Below are 25,997 nucleotides of genomic sequence, written 5' to 3'. Positions count from 1 at the left end.
AGCGTGTCTCAATAATGGAGTTCTGGCTTCTGCCATTTGGCAAGTGTTAGTGAGTGTTTGACAGGGGGACTGTGTGCGTGCACGCGCGGTTTGATATCAGTTGTTTTAGTGTGTGTGATGTGCGCCAAGTGGTAAGCTGCTCTGTGCTCATCCTGCTGTGACTCAAATCCAGAACAGGCCAGTGTGATCAGTGCCAACGTGTATGTTGCAGTTTTATGCGTGTGTGTGAGATATTCACCTTTAGGCCAGTGTGAGTCAGCCAGTGTGGACGCCCGGCTCTGTCATTAATCAGCGGGCAGAGCAAGTCTGGGTTTTCCGTAACCTACTTTCAGTAAGAGAGGAGAAGGGCAGAGGTGAGATAGGGGGAAAGAGGGCTTCCAGTTGGTTTCTATAAATGTTTCACTGAGAGGTCATCGTGGCCCATTAACCCAGGCGGCTTCTTATCATTACAGCACAGCTCAGGAGATGGAACGTCCTTAGCTTTGGGATAAATCCAGTCTTAGCCCACATCTGAGGATGGAGGAGGGAAAAGGATAGCTGAGAGGAGGATAGCCCAAGGCTTAAATATTTACAAATGACATGTTTTGGAACGTCCAGAGGTGCCTTTGTGTGTGTGTGCGTATGTTAAATAGTTTGACACACACACACACACACACACACACACAGGCTCATTCACACTGAGCTTCATACTGAGCCCCAACACATGGATCAATAGCCAGCTCAGTAGTGGAGCAGTAATACGTTGTCCATGTGTTCGCCAGCTGTGGGGGAATAGTTATGTGAGGACACAGACAGACATGCTTTAACCCTCTCTCCTTCACTTCACTGACCAGAGGAAGTTTGTCCAGTGGAGTCATCAGCTGGGTTGACCACTAAGACCCTCCTCTATTTATTGTTACATGGACTTGTTTCTTCCAGAGCCAGACTGCTGATCTGGCGTCATTAAACAAGCAGACGGTCGGGATTTCTCCGCTCCAACTGTAACAATTAAAACATTTGAAATGGTCCATGGAAAACATACATACTGTACAATAGGAATGCACTGACTGCCAAGTGAGATCTATTAATTTGTGTGTTACATGGTGTTCATTACCTTGTCAGCAATATGAGGTTAGGGGCTACTGAGTTTACACAGCAACACAGAGCCAGTGGGAGAAGGTGTGTGTGTGTGTGTGTGTGTGTGTGTGTGTGTGTGTGTGTGTGTGTGTACACACACAGAGAGTGGGAGAGAATGGGAGGGAGGAAGAGATAGCTACTGTAGAGGAGGGTGGGGGCTATGCAGTGCCTTTCCATACAAGGAGAGGTAGGGGGTGAGAGCCAAAGAGAGGGGGGGAGGAGAGAAGGGGAATACAATGAAGGAGGAGGGTTGTAGAAAGGTATATCTGGAGAGAGAGTCTGTGATAAGGCTCCCTGATCCTGCAACCACACGGAGTAGAGAGAGAATAAGAGAGAGTGGCTGGAGCTGTCCTGCTGATATATCCTCTGTTACTGACCGACTCGTCCTGACCAGGTAAGAAATTCAGTCTGCATCCCTTCAGACACTGAGTACCGGCATGAGTATTAGTGAGCGTGTGTGTGTGCATGTGTGTACTGGTAAAAACTGCACGTCTCTAAATATTTTTATATTTGTGTGTGTGAGTGGATTTGTCCCCGTGTGTGTGGGGTGGTACAGTGTGTGGGGTGGTACAGTGTGTGGGGTGGTACAGTGTGTGGGGTGGTACAGTGTGTGGGGTGGTACAGTGTGTGGGGTGGTACAGTGTGTGGGGTGGTACAGTGTGTGGGGTGGTACAGTGTGTGGGGTGGTACAGTGTGTGTTTAAGATGCTATGTTCATGTGTATGTTCCGGTTACCAAAATGCAATGGTGAGAGGGCTGTCTGAGTGCTGCCTCATACTCAGCCCAGTCCTCTATGTCTGGGTATGAGGCTGTCTGGGCTGAGTATAAGGCTGAGTCTGGGCTGAGTATGAGGCTGTCTGGGCTGTGTCTGGGTATGAGGCTGGGCTGAGTCTGGGCTGAGTATGAGGCTGTGTTTGGATATGAGGCTGTCTGGTCTGGGTATGAGGCTGAGTATGAGACAGTGGGATGTGTCTGGGTATGAGGCTGTCTGGGATGTGTCTGGGATGTGTCTGGGTATGAGGCTGTCTGGGCTGTGTCTGGGTGTGAGGCTGAGTATGAGGCTGAGTGGGATGTGTCTGGGTATGAGTCTGTCTGGGTATGAGGCTGTCTGGGTATGAGGCTGTCTGGGATGCATCTGGGTATGAGGCTGTCTGGGTATGAGGCTGTCTGGGATGTGTCTGGGTATGAGGCTGTCTGGGCTGAATATGAAGCTGAGTATGATGCTGTCTGGGATGTGCCTGAGTATGAGGCTGTCTGGGCTGTGTCTGGGCATGAGGCTGAGCATGAGGTTGTCTGGGCTGTGTCTGGGCTGAGTATGAGGCTGTCTGGGCTGAGTATGAGGCTGTCTGGGCTGAGTATGAGGCTGTCTGGGCTGAGTATGAGGCTGTCTGGGCTGTGTCTGGGTATGAGGCTGTCTGGGTATGAGGCTGTCTGGGCTATGTCTGGGCTGTGTCTGGGTATGAGGCTGAGTATGAGGCTGAGTGGGAAGTGTCTGGGTATGAGGCTGTCTGGGACGCATCTGGGTATGAGGCTGTCTGGGACGCATCTGGGTATGAGGCTGTCTGGGCTGTGTCTGGGTATGAGGCTGTCTGGGATGTGTCTGGGTATGAGGCTGAGTATGAAGCTGAGTATGAAGCTGAGTATGAGGCTGAGTCTGGGCTGAGTATGATGCTGTCTGGGATGTGTCTGGGCATGAGGCTGAGTATGAGGCTGAGTATGAGGCTGAGCATGAGGTTGTCTGGGCTGTGTCTGGGCTGAGTATGAGGCTGTCTGGGCTGAGTATGAGGCTGTCTGAGGCTGTCTGGGCTGTGTATGAGGCTGTCTGGGCTGTGTCTGGGTATGAGGCTGTCTGGGTATGAGGCTGTCTGGAATGTGTCTGGGTATGAGGCTGTCTGGGCTATGTCTGGGCTATGTCTGGGCTGTGTCTGGGTATGAGGCTGAGTATGAGGCTGAGTGGGAAGTGTCTGGGTATGAGGCTGTCTGGGACGCATCTGGGTATGAGGCTGTCTGGGACGCATCTGGGTATGAGGCTGTCTGGGCTGTGTCTGGGTATGAGGCTGTCTGGGATGTGTCTGGGTATGAGGCTGAGTATGAAGCTGAGTATGAAGCTGAGTATGAAGCTGAGTATGAAGCTGAGTATGAGGCCGAGTATGAAGCCGAGTATGAGGCTGAGTATGAGGCTGTCTGGGATGTGCCTGAGTATGAGGCTGTCTGGGATGTGTCTGGGCATGAGGCTGTCTGGGCTGTGTCTGGGCATGAGGCTGAGCATGAGGTTGTCTGGGCTGAGTATGAGGCTGTCTGGGCTGAGTATGAGGCTGTCTGGGCTGAGTATGAGGCTGTCTGGGCTGTGTCTGGGCTGTCATTGTACATGAGAATTTGTTCTTAACTGACTTGCCTAGTTAAATAAAAAATACAAAGTGTCTGGGCTGTGTCTGGGTTGGCTGATGATAATGAATATGTTGGTGCTGTTTCTGTGTTGATGACAATGAATATACCTGTGCTGTTAGTCTGTGTCAGTGGTCTGTGATGTGGTGTGTCAGTAGTCTGTGATGTGGTGTGTCAGTAGTCTGATGTGGTGTGTCAGTGGTCTGTGATGTGGTGTGTCAGTGGTCTGTGATGTAGTCTGTGTGGTGTCAGTAGTCTGTGATGTGGTGTGTCAGTGGTCTGTGATGTGGTGTGTCAGTGGTCTGTGATGTGGTGTGTCAGTGGTCTGTGATGTGTGTGTCAGTAGGTCTGTGATCAGTGGTGTGTCAGTGGTCTGTCTGATGTGGTGTGTCAGTGGTCTGTGATGTGGTGTGTCAGTAGTCTGATGTGGTGTGTCAGTGGTCTGTGATGTGGTGTGTCAGTAGTCTGATGTGGTGTGTCAGTGGTCTGTGATGTGGTGTGTCAGTGGTCTGTGATGTGGTGTGTCAGTGGTCTGTGATGTGGTGTGTCAGTGGTCTGTGATGTGGTGTGTCAGTGGTCTGTGTGTGTCTCTGGTCTGTCAATGGTGTCAGGTCTGGTCTGTGGTTTGTGGTCTGTGTGTCAGTGGTCTGTGATGTGGTATGTTAGTGGTCTGTCATTGTCTGTGGTGTGTCAGTGGTCTGTGATGTGGTGTGTCAGTGGTCTGTGATGTGGTGTGTCAGTGGTCTGTGATGTGGTGTGTCAGTGGTCTGTGATGTGGTGTGTCAGTGGTCTGTGATGTGGTGTGTCAGTGGTCTGTGATGTGGTGTGTCAGTGGTCTGTGATGTGGTGTGTCAGTAGTCTGTGATGTGGTGTGTCAGTGGTCTGTGATGTGGTGTGTCAGTGGTCTGTGATGTGGTGTGTCAGTAGTCTGTGATGTGGTGTGTCAGTGGTCTGTGATGTGGTGTGTCAGTAGTCTGTGATGTGGTGTGTCAGTGGTCTGTGATGTGGTGTGTCAGTAGTCTGTGATGTGGTGTGTCAGTGGTCTGTGATGTGGTGTGTCAGTAGTCTGTGATGTGGTGTGTCAGTGGTCTGTGATGTGGTGTGTCAGTGGTCTGTGATGTGGTGTGTCAGTAGTCTGTGATGTGGTGTGTCAGTAGTCTGTGATGTGGTGTGTCAGTGGTCTGTGATGTGGTCTGTGATGTGGTGTGTCAGTGGTCTGTGATGTGGTGTGTCAGTGGTCTGTGATGTGGTGTGTCAGTAGTCTGTGATGTGGTGTGTCAGTGGTCTGTGATGTGGTGTGTCAGTAGTCTGTGATGTGGTGTGTCAGTAGTCTGTGATGTGGTGTGTCAGTGGTCTGTGATGTGGTGTGTCAGTGGTCTGTGATGTGGTGTGTCAGTGGTCTGTGATGTGGTGTGTCAGTGGTCTGTGATGTGGTGTGTCAGTGGTCTGTGATGTGGTGTGTCAGTGGTCTGTGATGTGGTGTGTCAGTGGTCTGTGATGTGGTGTGTCAGTGGTCTGTGATGTGGTGTGTCAGTGGTCTGTGATGTGGTGTGTCTCTGGTCTGTCAATGGTGTGCCACAGGTCTGTGGTGTGTTAGTGGTCTGTCATTGGTCTGTGGTGTCTGGTATGTCAGTTGTCTATAGTGTGTCTCTGGTCTGTCAGTGGTCTCTGGTCTGCCAGTGGTCTGTGGTGTGTCAGTGGTTTGTGGTCTGTCTGTGGTGTGTCAGTGGTCTGTCTGTCGTGTGGCAGTGGTATGCCAGAGGTATGTGGTATGTTAGTGCTCTGTCATTGGTCTGTGGTGTGTCAGTGGTTTGTGATCTGTCTCTGGTGTGTCAGTGGTCTGTCTGTGGTGTGTCTGTGGTGTGTTAATCTTGGTGAGTCAGTTTCTGGTATATTTCATCCTGTATCCTGACTGCACTCCCAACCCTTCTATTTCTAACGTCAGTTAGTCCCATACGATGACATACTGATTGTTGAGAGATTTGCACAAAACAACTTTCCATTGCCACTGTCAAGACTCGAAAGGGAGAGGGATAATGAAAGGTTGTTGCATGGTATGTGATGTTTTTATATGTTAACATATCTGCATGGTATGTGATGTTTCTATAGGTTAACATATCTGCATGGTATGTGATGTTTCTATAGGTTAACATATCTGCATGGTATGTGATGTTTCTATAGGTTAACCTATTTGCATGGTATGTGATGTTTCTATAGGTTAACCTATTTGCATGGTATGTGATGTTTCTATAGGTTAACATATCTGCATGGTATGTGATGTTTCTATAGGTTAACATATCTGCATGGTATGTGATGTTTCTATAGGTTAACATATCTGCATGGTATGTGATGTTTCTATAGGTTAACATATCTGCATGGTATGTGATGTTTCTATAGGTTAACATATCTGCATGGTATGTGATGTTTCTATAGGTTAACCTATTTGCATGGTATGTGATGTTTCTATAGGTTAACCTATCTGCATGGTATGTGATGTTTCTATAGGTTAACATATCTGCATGGTATGTGATGTTTCTATAGGTTAACTATAGGTTAACCTATTTGCATGGTATGTGATGTTTCTATAGGTTAACATATCTGCATGGTATGTGATGTTTCTATAGGTTAACCTATTTGCATGGTATGTGATGTTTCTATAGGTTAACATATCTGCATGGTATGTGATGTTTCTATAGGTTAACATATCTGCATGGTATGTGATGTTTCTATAGGTTAACCTATTTGCATGGTATGTGATGTTTCTATAGGTTAACATATCTGAGCCCCCTAAACAGCTGGCAAGCACAGAATGCAGACAGTTAAAATGAGCCAACACACAAACCCATCATACAACACATTGTCCCTGAAGCTATTTCTAGTGCCAGATAATGTTACCTCTAATGTAGGCTGCTCCAAACCTCTACTTTTCTTCTCATGGTGTATCACCAGTCGGCTCCAGAGACAGGTCACTGTTTGCAGCCGTATATGTCAGCATGTTACCCATTCACCTCTAAATGTATATTATGAACCACAAAGTTTAACAGGCATCCTTAAAAATACCATGAGTATGGAAGCAGAGAGGAACCTGCTTTGATCGCACAGTTCTTTCATCTGATCATCTCAGCGGCTGCAGCTCTGCTGTTCTAATACTGCAGGGAGGAGGGACTGGCCATATTAGCCACACACATTATTATTATTATTATTATTATTTTATTTCACCTTTATATAACCAGGTAGGCTAGTTGAGAACAGGTTCTCATTTACATCTGCGACCTGGCCAAGATAAAGCATAGCAGTGTGAACAGACAACACAGAGTTACACATGGAGTAAACAATTAACAAGTCAATAACACAGAGAAAAAAAGGGGAGTCTATATACAATGTGTGCAAAAGGCATGAGGAGGTAGGCGAATAATTACAATATTGTAGATTAACACTGGAGTGATAAATGGTCAGATGATCATGTACAGGTAGAGATATTGGTGTGCAAAAGAGCAGAAAAGTAAATAAATAAAAACTGTGGGGATGAGGTAGGTGAAAATGGGTGTGCTATTTACCAATAGATTATGTACAGCAGTAGCGATCGGTTAGCTGCTCAGCTCGCTGATGTTTGAAGTTGGTGAGGGAGATAAAAGTCTCCAACTTCAGCGATTTTTGCAATTCGTTCCAGTCACAGGCAGCAGAATACTGGAACGAAAGGCGGCAGAATGAGGTGTTGGCTTTAGGGATGATCAATGAGATACACCTGCTGGAGCGCGTGCTACGGATGGGTGTTGCCATTGTGACCAGTGAGCTGAGATAAGGCGGAGCTTTGCCTAGCATGGCCTTGTAGATGACCTGGAGCCAGTGGGTCTGGCGACGAATATGTAGCGAGGGCCAGCCGACTAGAGCATACAAGTCGCAGTGGTGGGTAGTATAAGGTGCTTTAGTGACAAAACGGATGGCACTGTGATAAACTGCATCCAGTTTGCTGAGAAGAGTGTTGGAAGCAATTTTGTAGATGACGTCGCCGAAGTCGAGGATCGGTAGGATAGTCAGTTTTACTAGGGTAAGCTTGGCAGCGTGAGTGAAGGAGGCTTTGTTGCGGAATAGAAAGCCGATTCTTGATTTGATTTTCGATTGGAGATGTTTGATATGGGTCTGGAAGGGGAGTTTGCAGTCTAGGCAGACACCTAGGTACTTTTCGGTGTCCACATATTCAAGGTCGGAACCATCCAGTGTGGTGATGCTAGTCGGGCATGCGGGTGCAGGCAGCGATCGGTTGAAAAGCATGCATTTGGTTTTACTAGCGTTTAAGAGCATTTGGAGGCCACGGAAGGAGTGTTGTATGGCATTGAAGCTCGATTGGAGGTTAGATAGCACAGTGTCCAATGACGGGCCGAAAGTGTATACAATGGTGTCGTCTGCGTAGAGGTGGATCAGGGAATCGCCCGCAGCAAGAGCAACATCATTGATATATACAGAGAAAAGAGTCGGCCCGAGAATTGAACCCTGTGGCACCCCCATAGAGACTGCCAGAGGACCGGACAACATGCCCTCCGATTTGACACACTGAACTCTGTCTGCAAAGTAATTGGTGAACCAGGCGAGGCAGTCAATTGAGAAGCCAAGGCTATTGAGTCTGCCGTTAAGAATGTGGTGATTGACAGAGTCGAAAGCCTTGGCCAGGTCGATGAAGACGGCTGCACAGTACTGTCTTTTATCGATGGCGGTTATATTGTTTTGGACCTTGTGCATGGCTGAGGTGCACCCATGACCAGCTCGGAAACCAGATTACATAGTGAAGAAGGTACGGTGGGATTCGAAATGGTCGGTGATCTGTTTGTTGGCTGTCAAAGATTTTAGAAAGGCATAGAGGATGGATATAGGTCTATAACAGTTTGGGTCTGTTGAAGAGGGGGATGACCGTGGCAGCTTTCCAATCTTTGAGGATCTCAGACAATGTGAAAGAGAGGTTGAATAGACTAGTTATAGTGGTTGCAACAATTTGGGTGGATAGTTTTAGAAAGAGAGGGTCCAGATTGTCTAGCACAGCTGCTTTGTAGGTATCCAGATTTCGCTGCTCTTTCAGAACATCAGCTATCTGGATTTGGGTGAAGGAGATTCGGGGGGAGGCTTGGGCAAGTTGCTGCAGGGAGTCATGAGATGTAAGCCGGGGTAGCGGTAGCCAGGTGGAAAGCATGGCCAGCCGTAGAAAAATGCTTATTGAAACGATCCATTATCGTAGATTTATCGGTGGTGACAATGTTTCCTGTCCTCATTGCAGTGTACAGCTGGGAGGAGGTGCTCTTATTCTCCATGGACTTTAGTGTCCCAAAACGTTTTGGAATTAGTGTTCCAGGATGCAAATTTCTGTTTGAAAAAGCTAGCCTTAGTTTTCCTAACTGACTGAGTATATTGCTTCCTGACTTCCCTGAAAAGTTGCATATCACGGGGGCTATTCGATGCTAATGCAGAATGCCACAGGATGTGTTATTGTGCTGGTCAAGGGCAGTCAAGTCTGGGGTGAACCAAGGGCTATGTCTGTTCTAAGTTCTACATGTTTTAGGTCACCTAACAGTTGGGTCACCTAACAATACAAACAGTACCTAACGGTACGGACTTTGAAGATAAATGGGGGACAATCAATTCACATATGGTGTCCAGGGCACAGCTGGGAGCTGAAGGTGGTCTATAACACGCAGCAACAGTGAGAGACTTGTTTCTGGAGAGATTATTTTTTTTAATTAGAAGCTCGAACTGTTTGGGCATAGACCTGGAAAGTACGACAGAACTCTGCAGGCTATCTCTGCAGTAGATTGCAACTCCGCCCCCTTTGGCAGTTCTGTCTTGTCGGAAAATGTTATAGTTAGGGATGGAAATTTCAGGATTTTTGGTGGCCTTCCTAAGCCAGGATTCAGATACGGCTAGGACATCCGGGTTGGCGAAGTGTGCTAAAGCAGTGAATAAAACAAACTTTGGGAGGAGGCTTCTAATGTTAACATGTTAACATGCATGAAACCAAGTTACAGAAGTCAACAAATGAGAGCGCCTGAGGAATGGGAGTGATTCTGGGGGCTGCACGGCCTGGGTTAACCTCTACATCACCAGAGGAACAGAGGAGGAGTAGAATAAGACTACGGCTAAAGGCTAAAAGAACTGGTCGTCTAGTGCGTTCGGAACAGAGAGTAAAAGGAGCAGGTTTCTGAGCGAGGAAGAATAGATTCAAGGCATAATGTACAGACAAGGGTATGGTAGGATGTGAGTACAGTGGAGGAAAACCTAGGCATTGAGTGACGATGAGAGAAGTTTTGTCTCTAGAGGCACCGTTTAAGCCAGGTGAGGTCACTGCATGTGTGGGGGGTGGAACAAAAAGGCTAGCTAAGGCATATTGAGCAAAATAAGACAATAATCACTATCCATAATAGTAATAGACAAGGCATATTGACATTAAGGAGAGGCATGTGTAGCCGTGTGATCATAGGGTCCAGTGAGTAGCTCGGCGAGCTGGAGACACGACGATTCAGACAGCTATTGAGCCGGGGCAAGCAGATGGGCTTCCGGGGGACGTCGCAACGGACGAGCCTGTTGAAACCCCCTCGGACTGTTACGTCGGCAGACCAGTCTTGATGGATCGGCGGGGCTCCGTGTCGCCAGGAACGGGTCCAGGCCAATTGCCAAAAGAGGTATTGTAGCCCAAGAATTGGCTGATGGACATCTTCGGCTAGCCGGGAGATGGGCCTAGTTCAGACCCTGGTTTGATTCCAGGCTGAATCACAACAGGCAGGGATTGGGAGACCTATAGGGCGCCGCACAATTTGGCCCAGCGTCGTCCGGTTTAGGGTTTGGCCAGGATAGGTAATCATTGTAAATAACAATTTGTTCTTAACTGACTTTTAAATTTGGTGCAAATATAACAAACGTGGTGCTGTTGAGAGTAGCCCTGTGCGCTAAAGCTGTGCTGGACAATGGCAAAAGTACAGAGAACTGGGGCACACACACATTCACATTCTCACACATTCTCTCTCTCCTTTCTCTCTCTCACATGCATGCACGCACGCGCAGTATAGTACAGTTGAAGTCGAAGTTTACTGACACTGAGGTTGGAGTCATTAAAACTTGTTTTTCAACCACTCCACAAATGTCTTGTTAACAAACTATAGTTGGTTAGGACATCTACTTCGTGCATGACACAAATCATTTTTCCAACAATTGTTTACAGACAGATTATTTCATTTATAATTCACTGTATCACAATTCCAGGTGGTCAGAAGTTTACATACACTAACTTGACTGTGCCTTTAAACAGCTCCAGAAAATGATGTCATGGCTTTAGATGCTTCTGATAGGCTAATTGACATCATTTGAGTCTAAACCCTAACCATTTTCCTGTTGAGGACACTTTTGATTGACACTTCTCTCTGTGTCCACATTAGATGATGTCATCGGAGCTCCTGTCCTTTGGTTGGCTGCAGCAGCTGCTGGTGGTGCTCCTGAAGCTGACCCTGTCCTTCGCCATACCGACCAATGGGACAGAGTGTACAGCCAAAGGCCCTGCTTCCTACATTCTGGTCTTCACGGGTCACTGGAGCCCCCAGATGTTCCCTAAACAGTACCCACTGTTCCGTCCCCCCGCACAGTGGTCCAAACTCATGGGTAAGATGAGCCACCAACTCAGTCCAAAATCAGGCCCTAACCACTACCAGACACTTCATGATATCCCCTTGATGATCAGAAAGAAGTGGATGTGAACACATATACAGCATAAGCTCCTTACAGTATTCCAAACCATATTGGTATTGTCTCAATGATCTATAATGGCCTCATCTCTTCGCCTTTTTCCCCTCATGGCAACTGGTTGGTGAATGGAAAGGACACTCATGCCTTTACTCATCTCTCAAGTCCTTTCACTTCAGGGCTCCCAATTGAAAAGGGGGACTGAGGGGGGCTATTTTGAGAGAGAGCAGGTCGGGGATAGCAGGCCAGTCCGGGATAGCAGGCCAGTCCGGGATAGCAGGCCAGTCCGGGATAGCAGGCCAGTCCGGGATAGCAGGCCAGTCCGGGATAGCAGGCCAGTCCGGGATAGCAGGCCAGTCCGGGATAGCAGGCCAGTCCGGGATAGCAGGCCAGTCCGGGATAGCAGGCCAGTCCGGGATAGCAGGCCAGTCCGGGATAGCAGGCCAGTCCGGGATAGCAGGCCAGTCCGGGATAGCAGGCCAGTCCGGGATAGCAGGCCAGTCCGGGATAGCAGGCCAGTCCGGGATAGCAGGCCAGTCCGGGATAGCAGGCCAGTCCGGGATAGCAGGCCAGTCCGGGATAGCAGGCCAGTCCGGGATAGCAGGCCAGTCCGGGATAGCAGGCCAGTCCGGGATAGCAGGCCAGTCCGGGATAGCAGGCCAGTCCGGGATAGCAGGCCAGTCCGGGAAAGCAGGCCAGTCAGGGATATTGGCTCGGCCTGCTCCTTTCCTCACCTGATCAAGTGTTGGACGTTTGAGGGCTCACAGCTGGCCAATTAACCCGTCTCAGGCCTCTATTTCCCCCCATAGCCTGGCCCTGCGGTCCCCCTGCTCCAGCCAACCTCCAGCCCCACACACATGGGGAGAGACAGAGAGACACTAATGAGGAAAGCAGTGAAGGGGAGGTAGAGAGTGGTGAGGCAGTCAACCAAAACACTACCAGATGAAGCAGGGCGGCTACCTTTCTCTCTCCCTCCTACTCTCTCTTTCCTTCTGTCTCTCCTTCTGTCTCTCCTTCTGTCTCTCCTTCTGTCTCTCCTTCTGTCTCTCCTTCTGTCTCTCCTTCTCTCTCTCCTTGTCTCTCCTTCTGTCTCTCCTTCTCTCTCTCCTTCTGTCTCTCCTTCTCTCTCTCCTTCTGTCTCTCCTTCTGTCTCTCCTTCTGTCTCTCCTTCTCTCTCCTTCTGTCTCTCCTTCTCTCTCCTTCTGTCTCTTCTTCTGTCTCATTCTCTCTCCTTCTCTCTCTCCTTCTCTCTCCTTGTCTCTCCTTCTGTCTCTCCTTCTCTCTCTCCTTCTGTCTCTCCTTCTCTCTCTCCTTCTCTCTCTCCTTCTCTCTCCTTCTGTCTCTCCTTCTGTCTCATTCTCTCTCCTTTTCTCTCCCCTTCTCTCTCTCCTTCTGTCTCTCCTTCGCTCTCCTTCTGTCTCTCCTTCTGTCTCTCCTTCTGTCTCATTCTCTCTCCTTTTCTCTCCCCTTCTCTCTCTCCTTGTCTCTCCTTCTGTCTCTCCTTCTGTCTCTCCTTCTGTCTCTCCTTCTCTCTCTCCTTCTTTCTCTCCTTCTCTCTCTCCTTCTGTCTCTCCTTCTCTCTCCTTCTGTCTCTCCTTCTCTCTCTCCTTCTCTCTCCTTCTGTCTCTCCTTCTCTCTCTCCTTCTGTCTCTCCTTCTCTCTCTCCTTCTGTCTCTCCTCTCTCTCCTTCTCTCTCCTCTCTCTCCTTCTCTCTCTCCTTCTCTCTCTCCTTCTCTCTCCTTCTCTCTCTCCTTCTGTCTCTCCTTCTCTCTCCTTCTGTCTCATTCTCTCTCCTTCTCTCTCTCCTTCTGTCTCTCCTCTCTCTCCTTCTCTCTCCTTGTCTCTCCTTCTGTCTCTCCTTCTCTCTCCTTCTGTCTCTCCTTCTTTCTCCTTCTCTCTTCTCCCTACTCTCTCTCTCCATCTGTCTCCTTCTCTCTCTCCTTCAGTCTCTTCCCCCTACTCTCTATTTCCATCTGTCTCTCCTTCGTACTCCTTCTGTCTCTTCCCCCCTACTCTCTCTCTCCTTCTGTCTCTCCATATGTCTCTCCTTCATTCTCCTTCTGTCTCTTCCCCCTACTCTCTCTCTCCTTCTGTCTCTCCTTCTGTCTCTCCTTCGTTCTCCTTCTGTCTCTTCCCCCTACTCTCTCTCTCCTTCTGTCTCTCCTTCTGTCTCTTCCCCCTACTCTCTCTCTCCTTCTGTCCCTCTCCTTTTCTCTCCATCTGTCTCTTCTTCGTTCTCCTTCTGTCTCTTCCCCCTACTCTCTCTCTCCTTCTGTCTCTCCTTCTGTCTCTTCCCCCAACTCTCTCTCTCCTTCTGTCCCTCTCTCCTTTTCTCTCCATCTGGGGGCTGCTGGCGTCCTGGAGGCATATGAGTGCTAAGATGTTTTTTAGGGTGTGGTGGGGTCAGATATCTTACCTCACTCAGGGAGGGGGAAAGGGGGATCAGGATCTACTTGGCTCTGCTGCCCTGCCTTACCAGCGTGGATGGATGGCAGATGCGTGTGCCAGAGATGTGTGTGCGCCAGACTTGATCTCTGCATCACTGTCTGTGGCCGCTGTTGGTTTGTCTGGCTTCCAGAACTACCAGCCATGCCCTGTCAGCCTGCCAGAGGGGGATGTCCTGTTTCTGCATATAGAGACAGTAACCTTGCACATGCTGTAGGCCCTGGGGACATGGACACGTCTCTGATGACTTTAGACTGGAGGCCACCAGGGGTCAGGGACATTGTGACCAGGGAAGAAAGTTATACAAGAGAGTCATTAGTCAGAGGGGCCAATGAATGGAGTTTGTAACAGCTGGAGAAGAAAACCATGACCCATTAGGGGTCTGGGAGTTGAGGAGGGGGATCATTTATTTGCAGGAATAATTTGAAACGTGACATGTTATTATTGGGTTTCAGGGACTTGATGCTTGTAGGAAACCTGTTACTATGGAAATTAAATTAAGTGTGTAAGTGACGGCGGTTGAGGAGAAACAGGATCATGTGTGTTTTTTGGGTGCATCTGGAGTGTGTGTTTACGTGTGTGCGTGTGGTGAGGTAAGGCAGAGATGTTATGAGACAGACTGAGACTGTGGTTGCTGACCCTCTGCAAGCCAAATAACAACTGATCCTGGGCCAGGTCACATGTGGCTTATAATGGGAAGTGACGGGACAAAGAACATAACATCAGTTCTTAAGGGCATTGAGAGAACAAAGGCAACCATCCATCCCAAAGTAAAGAAAACAGTGGGACTGTAAGATATCAGAAAGGGGGGTGTAAAGATCTTAGTATTAGTAAAGGTATTGGTGTGAGTAAAGGTATTGGTGTGAGTAAAGGTATTGGTGTGAGTAAAGGTCTTGGTGTGAGTAAAGGTCTTGGTGTGAGTAAAGGTCTTGGTGTGTGTAAAGGTCTTGGTGTGAGTAAAGGTCTTGGTGTGAGTAAAGGTCTTGGTGTGAGTAAAGGTCTTGGTGTGAGTAAAGGTCTTGGTGTGAGTAAAGGTCTTGGTGTGAGTAAAGGTCTTGGTGTGAGTAAAGGTCTTGGTGTGAGTAAAGGTCTTGGTGTGAGCAAAGGTCTTGGTGTGAGGTGTGAGTAAAGATCTTGTGAGTAAAGATCTTGGTGTGAGTAAAGGTCTTGGTGTGAGTAAAGGTCTTGGTGTGAGTAAAGGTCTTGGTGTGAGTAAAGGTCTTGGTGTGAGTAAAGGTCTTGGTGTGAGTAAAGGTCTTGGTGTGAGTAAAGGTCTTGGTGTGAGTAAAGGTCTTAGTATTAGTAAAGGTCTTGGTGTGGTGTGAGTAAAGGTCTTGGTGTGAGTAAAGGTCTTAGTATTAGTAAAGGTCTTGGTGTGAGGTGTGAGTAAAGGTCTTGGTGTGAGTAAAGGTCTTAGTATTAGTAAAGGTCTTGGTGTGAGCAAAGGTCTTGGTGTGAGTAAAGGTCTTGGTGTGTGTAAAGGTCTTGGTGTGAGTAAAGGTATTGGTGTGAGTAAAGGTCTTGGTGTGAGTAAAGGTCTTGGTGTGAGTAAAGGTCTTGGTGTGAGTAAAGGTCTTGGTGTGAGTAAAGGTCTTAGTATTAGTAAAGGTCTTAGTTTTAGTGTGAGTAAAGGTCTTGGTGTGAGTAAAAGGTCTTGAGGTGTGAGTAAAGGTCTTGGTGTGAGTAAAGGTATTGGTGTGAGTAAAGGTATTGGTGTGAGTAAAGGTCTTGGTGTGAGTAAAGGTCTTGGTGTGAGTAAAGGTCTTGAGTAAAGGTCTTGTGAGTAAAGGTCTTAGTATTAAAGGTCTTGGTGTGAGTAAGTAAAGGTCTTAGTTTTAGTAACGGGTGTGAGTAAAGGTCTTGGTGTGAGTAAAGGTCTTGGTGTGAGTAAAGGTCTTGGTGTGAGTAAAGGTCTTGGTGTGAGTAAAGGTCTTGGTGTGTAAAGGTCTTGGTGTAGTAAAGGTCTTGGTGTGAGTAAAGGTCTTGGTGTGAGTAAAGGTCTTGGTGTGAGTAAAGGTCTTGGTGTGAGTAAAGGTCTTGGTGTGAGTAAAGGTCTTGGTGTGAGTAAAGGTCTTGGTGTGAGTAAAGGTCTTGGTGTGAGTAAAGGTCTTGGTGTGAGTAAAGGTCTTGGTGTGAGTAAAGGTCTTGGTGTGAGTAAAGGTCTTGGTGTGAGTAAAGGTCTTGGTGTGAGTAAAGGTCTTGGTGTGAGTAAAGGTCTTGGTGTGAGTAAAGGTCTTGGTGTGAGTAAAGGTCTTAGTATTAGTAAAGGTCTTAAGGTTTTGAGTAAGGTCTTGGTGTGAGTTTTGGTGTGAGTAAAGGTCTTGGTGTGAGTAAAGGTCTTGGTGTGAGTAAAGGTCTTGGTGTGAGTAAAGGTCTTGGTGTGAGTAAAGGTCTTGGTGTGAGTAAAGGTATTGTGTGTGAGTAAAGGTCTTGGTGTGAGTAAAGGTCTTGGTGTGAGTAAAGGTCTTGGTGTGAGTAAAGGTATTGGTGTGAGTAAAGGTATTGGTGTGTGTGAAAGGTCTTGGTGTGAGTAAAGGTCTTGGTGTGAGTAAAGGTCTTGGTGTGAGTAAAGGTCTTGGTGTGAGTAAAGGTCTTGGTGTGAGTAGGTCTTGGTGTGAGTAAAGGTCTTGGTGTGAGTAAAGGTCTTGGTGTGAGTAAAGGTCTTGGTGTGAGTAAAGGTCTTGGTGTGAGTAAAGGTCTTGGTGTGTGTAAAGGTCTTGGTGTGAGTAAAGGTCTTGGTGTGAGTAAAGGTCTTGGTGTGAGTAAAGGTCTTGGTGTGAGTAAAGGTCTTGGTGTGAGTAAAGGTCTTGGTGTGAGTAAAGGTCTTGGTGTGAGTAAAGGTCTTGGTGTGAGTAAAGGTCTTGGTGTGAGTAAAGGTCTTGGTGTGAGTAAAGGTCTTGGTGTGAGTAAAGGTCTTGGTGTGAGTAAAGGTCTTAGTATTAGTAAAGGTCTTAGTTTTAGTAACGGTTTTGGTGTGAGTAAAGGTCTTGGTGTGAGTAAAGGTCTTTGTATTAGTAAAGGTCTTGGTGTGAGTAAAGGTCTTGGTGTGAGTAAAGGTCTTGGTGTGAGTAAAGGTCTTGGTGTGAGTAAAGGTCTTGGTGTGAGTAAAGGTCTTGGTGTGAGTAAAGGTCTTGGTGTGAGTAAAGGTCTTGGTGTGAGGTGTGAGTAAAGGTATTGGTGTGAGTAAAGGTATTGGTGTGAGTAAAGGTATTGGTATTAGTAACGGTATTGGTGATGACATTAAGGAAGGAGAGATGCATTTTCACAGGATTAAAAAATAACTTGTCTCCCTGTCCTCTCCCAACAGCTATCACCCATAATAAGCAGCACCGGCTGTTTCAGGAGGGGGCGCTGGCTAGTATAGGGGTACAGAACTTTGCTGAGGTAGGGGTGACGGTAGATCTGGTGAAGGGGGCGAAGGATGCCAGGAAGAGACGAGCGGTCGGTGCCATGTACAGAACAGCAGGCATCTCTACTGGCATCGGGCACAGCTCCACAGAACTGCTGCTGCAACCACGGAGCCCACTGGTAGGCATGATATACACACGCACAGGCACACACACACACACACACACACACACACACACGCGCACACACACCACCATTTACACACACGTTACTGCTTTCCATAAACCTCTCCACAACCCTTTCCAAGGTCCAGTTCCTCTCTCTCTCTAAATATACAGACACGCCATGACTTTATCAACTCTGTTCTGCTCTCCGCTCCCACCACAAAACCTTAGCAACAAACACTCCTCAACTCAATCCATAGTCAACTCATGACCCGGCCCCACCAAAGGCAAACCCCTTGACTCAATCCACCCTTCCTGACCAAACACTTCGCTCGTCTTTTCCAGTGTTCCAATCAGGCTAAGTTTAGCATCCAGCCCTGTGGCCACAAACTCCCTCATCCGTCCTGCCTGGTCTATGTCTGCTGTCTAGACTGATGAACTTAAGGCCCGGGCTGAGGCTTAGGCTGCAATGTTAGGTTGGGACTGGAGCGGTATTCTGGGGCTTGGGCTGAAGCTAGGAATGAGACTGGGACTGGGAGGGATGCTATCCAGAATAGGTGGGTTCTAGGCTGCCTGGGGTTGGGACTGGGAGGGATGTTATCCAGAATAGGTGGGTTCTAGGCTGCCTTTGGTTGGGACTGGGAGGGATGCTATCCAGAATAGGTGGGTTCTAGGCTGCCTGTGGTTGGGCCTGGGAGGGATGCTATCCAGAATAGGTGGGTTCTAGGCTGCCTCGGGCTGGGGCTGGGACTGGGAGGGATGCTATCCAGAATAGGTGGGTTCTAGGCTGCCTGGGGTTGGGACTGGGAGGGATGCTATCCAGAATAGGTGGGTTCTAGGCTGCCTGGGGTTGGGACTGGGAGGGATGCTATCCAGAATAGGTGGGTTCTAGGCTGCCTCGGGCTGGGGCTGGGACTGGGAGGGATGCTATCCAGAATAGGTGGGTTCTAGGCTGCCTCGGGCTGGGGTTGGGACTGGGAGGGATGCTATCCAGAATATGTGGGTTCTTGGCTGGTTGGGACTGGGAGGGATGCTATCCAGAATAGGTGGGTTCTAGGCTGGTTGGGACTGGGAGGGATGCTATCCAGAATAGGTGGGTTCTAGGCTGGTTGGGACTGGGAGGGATGCTATCCAGAATAGGTGGGTTCTAGGGTGCCTGGGGTTGGGACTGGGAGGGATGCTATCCAGGATAGGTGGGTTCCAGGCTGGCTGAGGCTGGAGCTGGGACTGGGAGGGATGCTAGCCAGGCTAGGTGGGTTCTGGGCTGGGACTGGGAGGGATGCTAGCCAGGCTATGTGGGTTCTGGGCTGGGGCTGGGACTATTAGGGATGCTAGTCAGGCTAGGTGGGTTCTGGGCTGGGGCTGGGGCTGAGACTGGGAGGGATGCTAGCCAGGCTAGGTGGGTTCTGGGCTGAGGCTGGTGCTGGTGCTGGGACTGGGAGGGATGCAAGCCAGGCTAGGTGGGTTCTGGGCTGGGACTGGGAGGGATGCTAGCCAGGCTAGGTGGGTTCTGGGCTGGGACTGGGAGGGATGCTAGCCAGGCTAGGTGGGTTCTGGGCTGGGACTGGGAGGGATGCTAGCCAGGCTAGGTGGGTTCTGGGCTGGGACTGGGAGGGATGCTAGCCAGGCTAGGTGGGTTCTGGGCTGGGGCTGGGAGGGATGCTAGCCAGGCTAGGTGGGTTCTGGGCTGGGACTAGGAGGGATGCTAGCCAGGCTAGGTGGGTTCTGGACTGGGAGGGATGCTAGCCAGGCTAGGTGGGTTCTGGGCTGCCTGGAGCTGCTGTCTGCTTCTGGTGGATGTATGTTTTTCCTCGCCCTCACACTTAGTTGAGGACTGAAGTGGAGACAAGTGGAGAGCATGCGTGAGACAAGTGGAGAGCATGCGTGAGACAAGTGGAGAGCATGCGTGAGACAAGTGGAGAGCATGCGTGAGACAAGTGGAGAGCATGCGTGAGACAAGTGGAGAGCATGCGTGAGACAAGTGGAGAGCATGCGTGAGACAAGTGGAGAGCATGCGTGAGACAAGTGGAGAGCGGGCGCGAGACAAGTGCAGAGAGGGCGCGAGACAAGTAGAAAGAAGGCACGAGACAAGTGGAGAGAAGGCGCGAGACAAGTGGAGAGAAGGCGCGAGACAAGTGCAGAGAGGGCGCAAGACAAGTGGAGAGAAGGCGTGAGACAAGTGGAGAGAAGGCGCGAGACAAGTGCAGAGAGGGCGCGAGACAAGTGGAGAGAAGGCGTGAGACAAGTGGAGAGAAGGCGCGAGACAAGTGGAGAGAAGGCGTGAGACAAGTGGAAAGAAGGCGCGAGACAAGTGGAAAGAAGGCGCGAGACAAGTGGAGAGAAGGCGCGAGACAAGGCGTGAGACAAGTGGAGAAGGCGTGAGACAAGTGGAGAGAAGGCGTGAGACAAGTGGAAAGAAGGCGTGAGACAAGTGGAAAGAAGGCGTGAGACAAGTGGAAAGAAGGCGTGAGACAAGTGGAAAGAAGGCGTGAGACAAGTGGAAAGAAGGCGTGAGACAAGTGGAAAGAAGGCGTGAGACAAGTGGAAAGAAGGCGTGAGACAAGTGGAAAGAAGGCGTGAGACAAGTGGAAAGAAGGCGTGAGACAAGTGGAAAGAAGGCGTGAGACAAGTGGAAAGAAGGCGTGAGACAAGTGGAAAGAAGGCGTGAGACAAGTGGAAAGAAGGCGTGAGACAAGTGGAAAGAAGGCGCGAGACAAGTGGAAAGAAGGCGCGAGACAAGTGGAGAGAAGGCGCGAGACAAGTGGAGAGAAGGCGCGAGACAAGTGGAGAGAAGGCGCGAGACAAGTGGAGAGAAGGCGCGAGACAAGTGGAAAGAAGGCGCGAGACAAGTGGAAAGAAGGCGCGAGACAAGTGGAAAGAAGGCGCGAGACAAGTGGAGAGAAGGCGTGAGACAAGTGGAAAGAAGGCGCGAGACAAGTGGAAAGAAGGCGCGAGACAAGTGGAAAGAAGGCGCGAGACAAGTGGAAAGAAGGCGTGAGACAAGTGGAGAGAAGGCGTGAGACAAGTGGAGAGAAGGCGTGAGACAAGTGGAGAGAAGGCGTGAGACAAGTGGAGAGAAGGCGTGAGACAAGTGGAGAGAAGGCGCGAGACAAGTGGAGAGAAGGCGTGAGACAAGTGGAGAGAAGGCGTGAGACAAGTGGAGAGAAGGCGTGAGACAAGTGGAAAGAAGGCGTGAGACAAGTGGAGAGAAGGCGCGAGACAAGTGGAGAGAAGGCGCGAGAAAAGTGGAGAGAAGGCACGATAGAAGGCGCGATACAAGTGGTGAGAGGGCGTGAAACAAGTGGAGAGAGAGTGCAAAACAAGTGGGGAGAGAGCGATACAAGTGGAGAGAGGGCGCGATACAAGTGGAGAGAGGGCGCGATACAAGTGGATAGAGGGCGCGATACAAGTGGAGAGAGGGTGTGAAACAAGTGGAGAGAGGGTGTGAAACAAGTGGAGAGAGGGCGTGAAACAAGTGGAGAGAGGGCGTGATACAAGTGGAGAGAGGGCGTGATACAAGTGGAGAGAGGGCGTGATACAAGTGGAGAGAGGGCGCGATACAAGTGGAGAGAGGGCATGATACAAGTGGAGAGGGGGAAGAGATGGGTGAGAAGTGTGGAGAGAGGGCATGATACAAGTGGAGAGAGGGCGTGATACAAGTGGAGAGAGGGCGTGATACAAGTGGAGAGAGGGCGTGATACAAGTGGAGAGAGGGCGTGATACAAGTGGAGAGAGGGCGTGATACAAGTGGAGAGAGGGCGTGATACAAGTGGAGAGAGGGCGTGATACAAGTGGAGAGAGGGCGTGATACAAGTGGAGAGAGGGCATGATACAAGTGGAGAGAGGGCGTGATACAAGTGGAGAGAGGGCACGATACAAGTGGAGAGGGGGAAGAGATGGGTGAGAAGTGTGGAGAGAGGGGGAGAGTGGAGGGTGGGTAGTTCCTGAAGGTGAGGTGCTGGTGACCCAACATTTTGTTTATTAGTAATTCCACTGCCTGTCTTCGCCTGGAGCAAAAACAACCCCCATGAAAAGCATCTCCCTCCAGTGCTGGCTGCCCCATACTGAAGGCTAGCGCTTGTCTGGCATTTTCTGATCTGTGCTGGAGTCTGACTGTGATGTCTGTGCTGGTCTAGCCAATCTGTTTTTAGATCAGCGGGCAACAAGGCTGAGAAGGGGGATGGAGATGTCAGCCTTTGTGTGGAACTGACAATGATAGATCAAATTGTCCGCATCTGGAAATACACAAAGAGAAACACACGTAGGCTAATACATACGCACACACACACACACACACGCACACACGCACACACACACACACGCACACACACACACACACACGCACGCACACACACACGCACACACACACACACACACACACGCACACACACGCACGCACGCACGCACGCACGCACACACGCACGCACACACGCACACACACGCACGCACGCACGCACGCACGCACGCACGCACGCACGCACGCACGCACGCACACACACACACACACACACACACACACACACACACACACACACACACACACACACACACACACACACACACACACACACACACACACACACACACACACACACACACACACACACACACACACACACACACACACACACACACACACACACACACACACACACACACACACACACACACACACACACACACACACACACACACACACACACACACACACACACACACAATGTTGCTGATCTATGCGTGTTGGTAGGCACAAATTATGTATAAGCCTACTGAAGCCAGAACCAATCCGATCTACTTTGCATGAGGAAACCACTGCATTTCTACAGACTAGTGCTTCCAGAGAAAATCGGACAGTCATGCATATTTCCCCTAAACTTCTGGTACTGCCAGGTTTGGGCGGGTTGAGGTTGGGGATTTTTAATTCTCTTGACTGGGGCCTGGGATTCTGTGGGCCCTGGGGAGATCATGCCTAGATGGAGTGTCAATATTAGGTATCAGTGTGTGTCAGTGAGTGTCTCTGGCCTTCAAATCAAATTTGATCAACACGACAACACCTTATCCCCCTCAGGAGACTGAAAAGATTTGGCATGGGTCCCTTAAAAAGTTCTACAGGTGCATCATTGAGAGCATCCTGTCGTGTCTTTGGTTATGCCGGATTAAGTGATATGACATGCTATTCTATAAAATAATTTATCCGTAATTAATATTAGCTGATTGAGCTAATCATGTAAATGTAATTAACTAGAGAGTCGGGCATCACTAATAATATTTATAGAGCTGTTATCTTCCGAATAAACTCTTAAAGACCTAGTAAATTGCTGGTAGATTGAATATGTTGTAGTAACGTCGTTGTGTGGTAGACGGGATATTCTGTCTGTTCCTTCCTAACCCTCGTTTGCATCTGCTGTTGCTAACTCAACGGCTAGGAGGTATCACTTCTGCAGTGAATACGAGTTCAAAGTTCATACCATTCGCAACCAAAGCTCACGCTGATGTTGGCTTCGTTCTGTAGTTATTATCTGAACCATTCTGACATCGGACCGTCGTCCTCACGTCCTCGGAACAGGAGGTTATATTGTCGTTAAGGGCTTATATAGGAAGGGAGAGGAGGGTGTGTTTGAAAAGTTTTATAGCCCATGTTCCTTCACAGGGGCGGGCCACTGAATGAGGAGAGCCCTATATCTTATGAAAACCCAAATCTCACATTTTAGAAGCTAAAATCACATTTCATCCCATCACGAATAATTTAATATTCAAGCATTTAAATTGAACAATTCCACGTGAATCCGATAACTCTGATGTGTAGACTTTCCACTGTAGAGTTTGTCATCTTATCATTGATGAGAATGTCTCAGATGACAACCGAACTGACATCATATTCATTAAGTACCACCGCATATGTTCAATTGGTCGGATTACCAGAATATAGTTAATTTCCCCCCACCTTCTGATGTTCCCAGAATCTCTATGTTAACCAAAGGGTTTGCAAATGTAACATCAGCAGAGTAGAGAGAGGAAAAAGGGGAAAGAGGTATTTATGACTGTCATAAACCTATCCCCAGGCCAACGTCATGACAATCCTGACTGGTTGCATCCGCCTGGTATGGCAACTGCTCGGCGCTACAGAGGGTAGTGTGTACGGTCCAGTACATCATTTCTTGACATCCAGGACCTATTTTATAATTTGCATCCCATTTTCATGGTATCTTGTCTCTTTTCAGTCTTGTCTCATCGCTGCAATTCCCATACGGACTCGGGAGAGGTGAAGGTCGAGAGACGTGCGTCCCCCGAAAAACAACCCAGCCAATCCGCACAGCTTCTTGACACTGCCCACTTAACCCGGAAGCCAGCCGCACTGTGTTGGAGGAAACATTGTACACCTGGCGACCGTGTCCGCAACAGGACTCGCTAGTGTGCGATGGGTCAAGGACATCCCTCCCGGCGACACCCTCCCCTAACCCGGACGACACTGGGTCAATTGTGCGCCGCCCCATGGGGCTCCCGGTGTCGGCCAGGCTGCGACAGATCCTGGACTCGAACCCAGAATCTCTAGTGGCACAGCCTTTGACCACTGCGCCACTCGGGAGGCCCTTCCAGGACCTATATACTAGGCGGTATATAGGTGCCACACTATCCCATCCAAGCCCATCCATCCTCCCCTACCCAAGCCTGTCCACCCCACCCAATCTTGTCCCAGCCCTGCCTAGAGCCCTGAATAGCGGGCATTTAACCTCATACAGGAAACAGCGGACACACTTCAGGCTTTTACCCAACTAGGACCAATTTTGTCCAGCCATGTGTGTGTTAGCATCAGCTATAACCCTGTCTTATTAGCACAGCCAATATTACACAAACAGGAACTGAATAGTGTACTGGAACTAAACTCTCTCATTCCCACTCTCCCACTCCTTCCCTCCCTCTATGGACACAGCTCTCTCTGATGGTGAAAGTGATCCCCAGCCCTGATTGGTTCGTGGGGGTGGACAGTCTCAACCTCTGTGAAGGCGGAAAGTGGAAACAGGAAGTGACCCTTGACCTTCAACCCTTTGATGCAGGAACGGACAGCGGCTTCACTTTCTCCTCTCCCAACTACCCCACTGTCCCCCAGGAAAACATCACACGGGTGAGATAGATGACTTTGCCCCTCTTCACTTTCACTTGAGGGGGAAAGAGGGCCATGGAGGTTACTCCTTCCTCTGTAATGACTAGGCTTTAAATAGACCAAACATAGCCTGTTTCGGGGAAGCGGCCCACCCCTTTTTATGTAGGTATGCTGCTAACATTACCCCAATATGAAAGACTTGAAAGGCCTAATTTATTTTTCCCACTAACAAAATGTCACAGTTCAAGCACACAGCTTTGAATTATTAATGAGTACCGGTAATAATCTGATTTTATTTTGTGTTTTAGAGTTTGTTGTTGACAGTTTTCTATGTGCTGCTGTCCCCCTCCAGATTACTTCCCAGATGCCCAAGCACCCAGCCAACTCCTTCTACTACCCCCGTCTCACCGAGCTGCCGCCCATAGCCTCCATACGGCTAACCAGACAGAGACGTTCATCCTCCCGTCAAACTCCCATGTCCAATCACATTCTGCCTCACCCTATCCACCCTCAACGCTTCTCAGGTAGGTTGACATGGACACAGTCGTGTGCATGCCTCTTTCAAATCTCTCTCTTTCTCTCACTCTGTTTATCACAATTCAGTGTATTTATGTGCTATTAATTCACTACATTCTCTCTCTCTCTCTCTCTCTCTCTCTCTCTCTCTCTCTCTCTCTCTCTATCCACCTCTCAGAGACACCTTTGGATTGTGAGGTGTCTCTGTGGTCATCTTGGGGTCTGTGTCTGGGGCCCTGCTCCAGTGGAGGGGTCCGCCACCGTACCCGCTACATCCTCCTGTGGCCAGCTAACGCTGGAGCCCCTTGTCCTGAGATGGAGGAGCAGACCGAGTGCACGGCACACAACTGCCTGAAGCCCCAGTGACCCCTGACAGAGTAGGGTGAAATTGCCCCTAGACACCGATCTAAAGCCTTTCAGGTTCAGGCCAGGAAGGTTAGGATTAGGTTGGGAACGGTAAGCTGATCCTAGAACAGGGACAATTTCTAGTTGGAGCGACTCTCATGCCCATCTCCAAGTTAACACTGGGACTCATACACATTGCTGGACCACAAACAGACCACAATAATGCAAGCAAGGGACTCTTTCACTGCAGAATGCCAGTTTTGTATTAAATGGAGTTTACTTTTTGATGTGGTCTTGGTATAGAGTACTAAAGTCAATCTAAAGTCAAACCAGTCCTCTAATACTTTTCCTTGAGGACTTGTATTAAGAAACACTGTTGTTGATCGATGACAAGCACCCACATGGCAAAAGAGAACAATGACATTATCAATGGACATAAGAGAGACACAGCTATGTAGAGTATGTCCTTGCACATAAATAATACTCTCTTACTTTGTGGAACCTGGGGCATTGATTTATATGGGAATCTTACATGATGCTCAGCTCAGCGCACAGCCATCATTCAACAACCACACAGACAGATTTATAAATACCCTTTTCACAAGACACAACTGAAGGCTAACTATAGCCCAGTACCCCATGTCAGAAACCCTAGCCAAGGGAGGGACAGTTTTATCAAATAAAAAGGGATACAGGTTTTGTTTTTGCAGTTATATCTGTTCACTCTTTTAATTTGTAGGACACATTTTGTATATACTGTATGTTGTGTCTTGTGTAAGTCATGATGAAATAAATACAAATGGAGGAGTTTTCAGTAAATAGAAACGTCTGTTTCCTTTGATTTCTGCCAATGCCAAGAGA

The 25,997-nt window shown here is 49.0% G+C and overlaps 1 protein-coding gene across 1 annotated transcript; it reads left to right on the top strand.

Moving 5' to 3' along the window:
* The first annotated feature begins 1,365 nt into the window (after positions 1 to 1,365).
* Positions 1,366 to 25,997, top strand: LOC118363098 (spondin-2-like). Its single transcript, XM_035743809.2, has 6 exons — positions 1,366 to 1,510; positions 10,916 to 11,135; positions 16,969 to 17,189; positions 24,105 to 24,296; positions 24,628 to 24,799; positions 24,970 to 25,997. Exons 2-6 carry the CDS (start codon positions 10,916 to 10,918, stop codon positions 25,155 to 25,157), a joined length of 993 nt encoding a protein of 330 aa, XP_035599702.1. The 5' UTR covers positions 1,366 to 1,510; the 3' UTR covers positions 25,158 to 25,997.

The sequence above is a fragment of the Oncorhynchus keta genome, chromosome 30 (assembly GCF_023373465.1).
Source record: "Oncorhynchus keta strain PuntledgeMale-10-30-2019 chromosome 30, Oket_V2, whole genome shotgun sequence".
Classification (NCBI taxonomy): Eukaryota; Metazoa; Chordata; class Actinopteri; order Salmoniformes; family Salmonidae; genus Oncorhynchus; species Oncorhynchus keta.
Note: the sequence above shows the minus strand (reverse complement) of the source record. Positions and strands in the feature narration are given on the sequence as shown.

What these genes read in the sequence shown, in the direction of transcription:
- LOC118363098 (XM_035743809.2), top strand. Translation starts at nt 10,916, where the DNA reads ATGATGTCATCGGAGCTCCTGTCCTTTGGTTGGCTGCAGCAGCTGCTG. An exon ending in ACAGTGGTCCAAACTCATGG is followed by an intron (nt 11,136 to 16,968) that starts GTAAGATGAGCC and finishes CTCTCCCAACAG; the next exon opens with CTATCACCCATAATAAGCAG. An exon ending in CCACCCTCAACGCTTCTCAG is followed by an intron (nt 24,800 to 24,969) that starts GTAGGTTGACAT and finishes TCCACCTCTCAG; the next exon opens with AGACACCTTTGGATTGTGAG.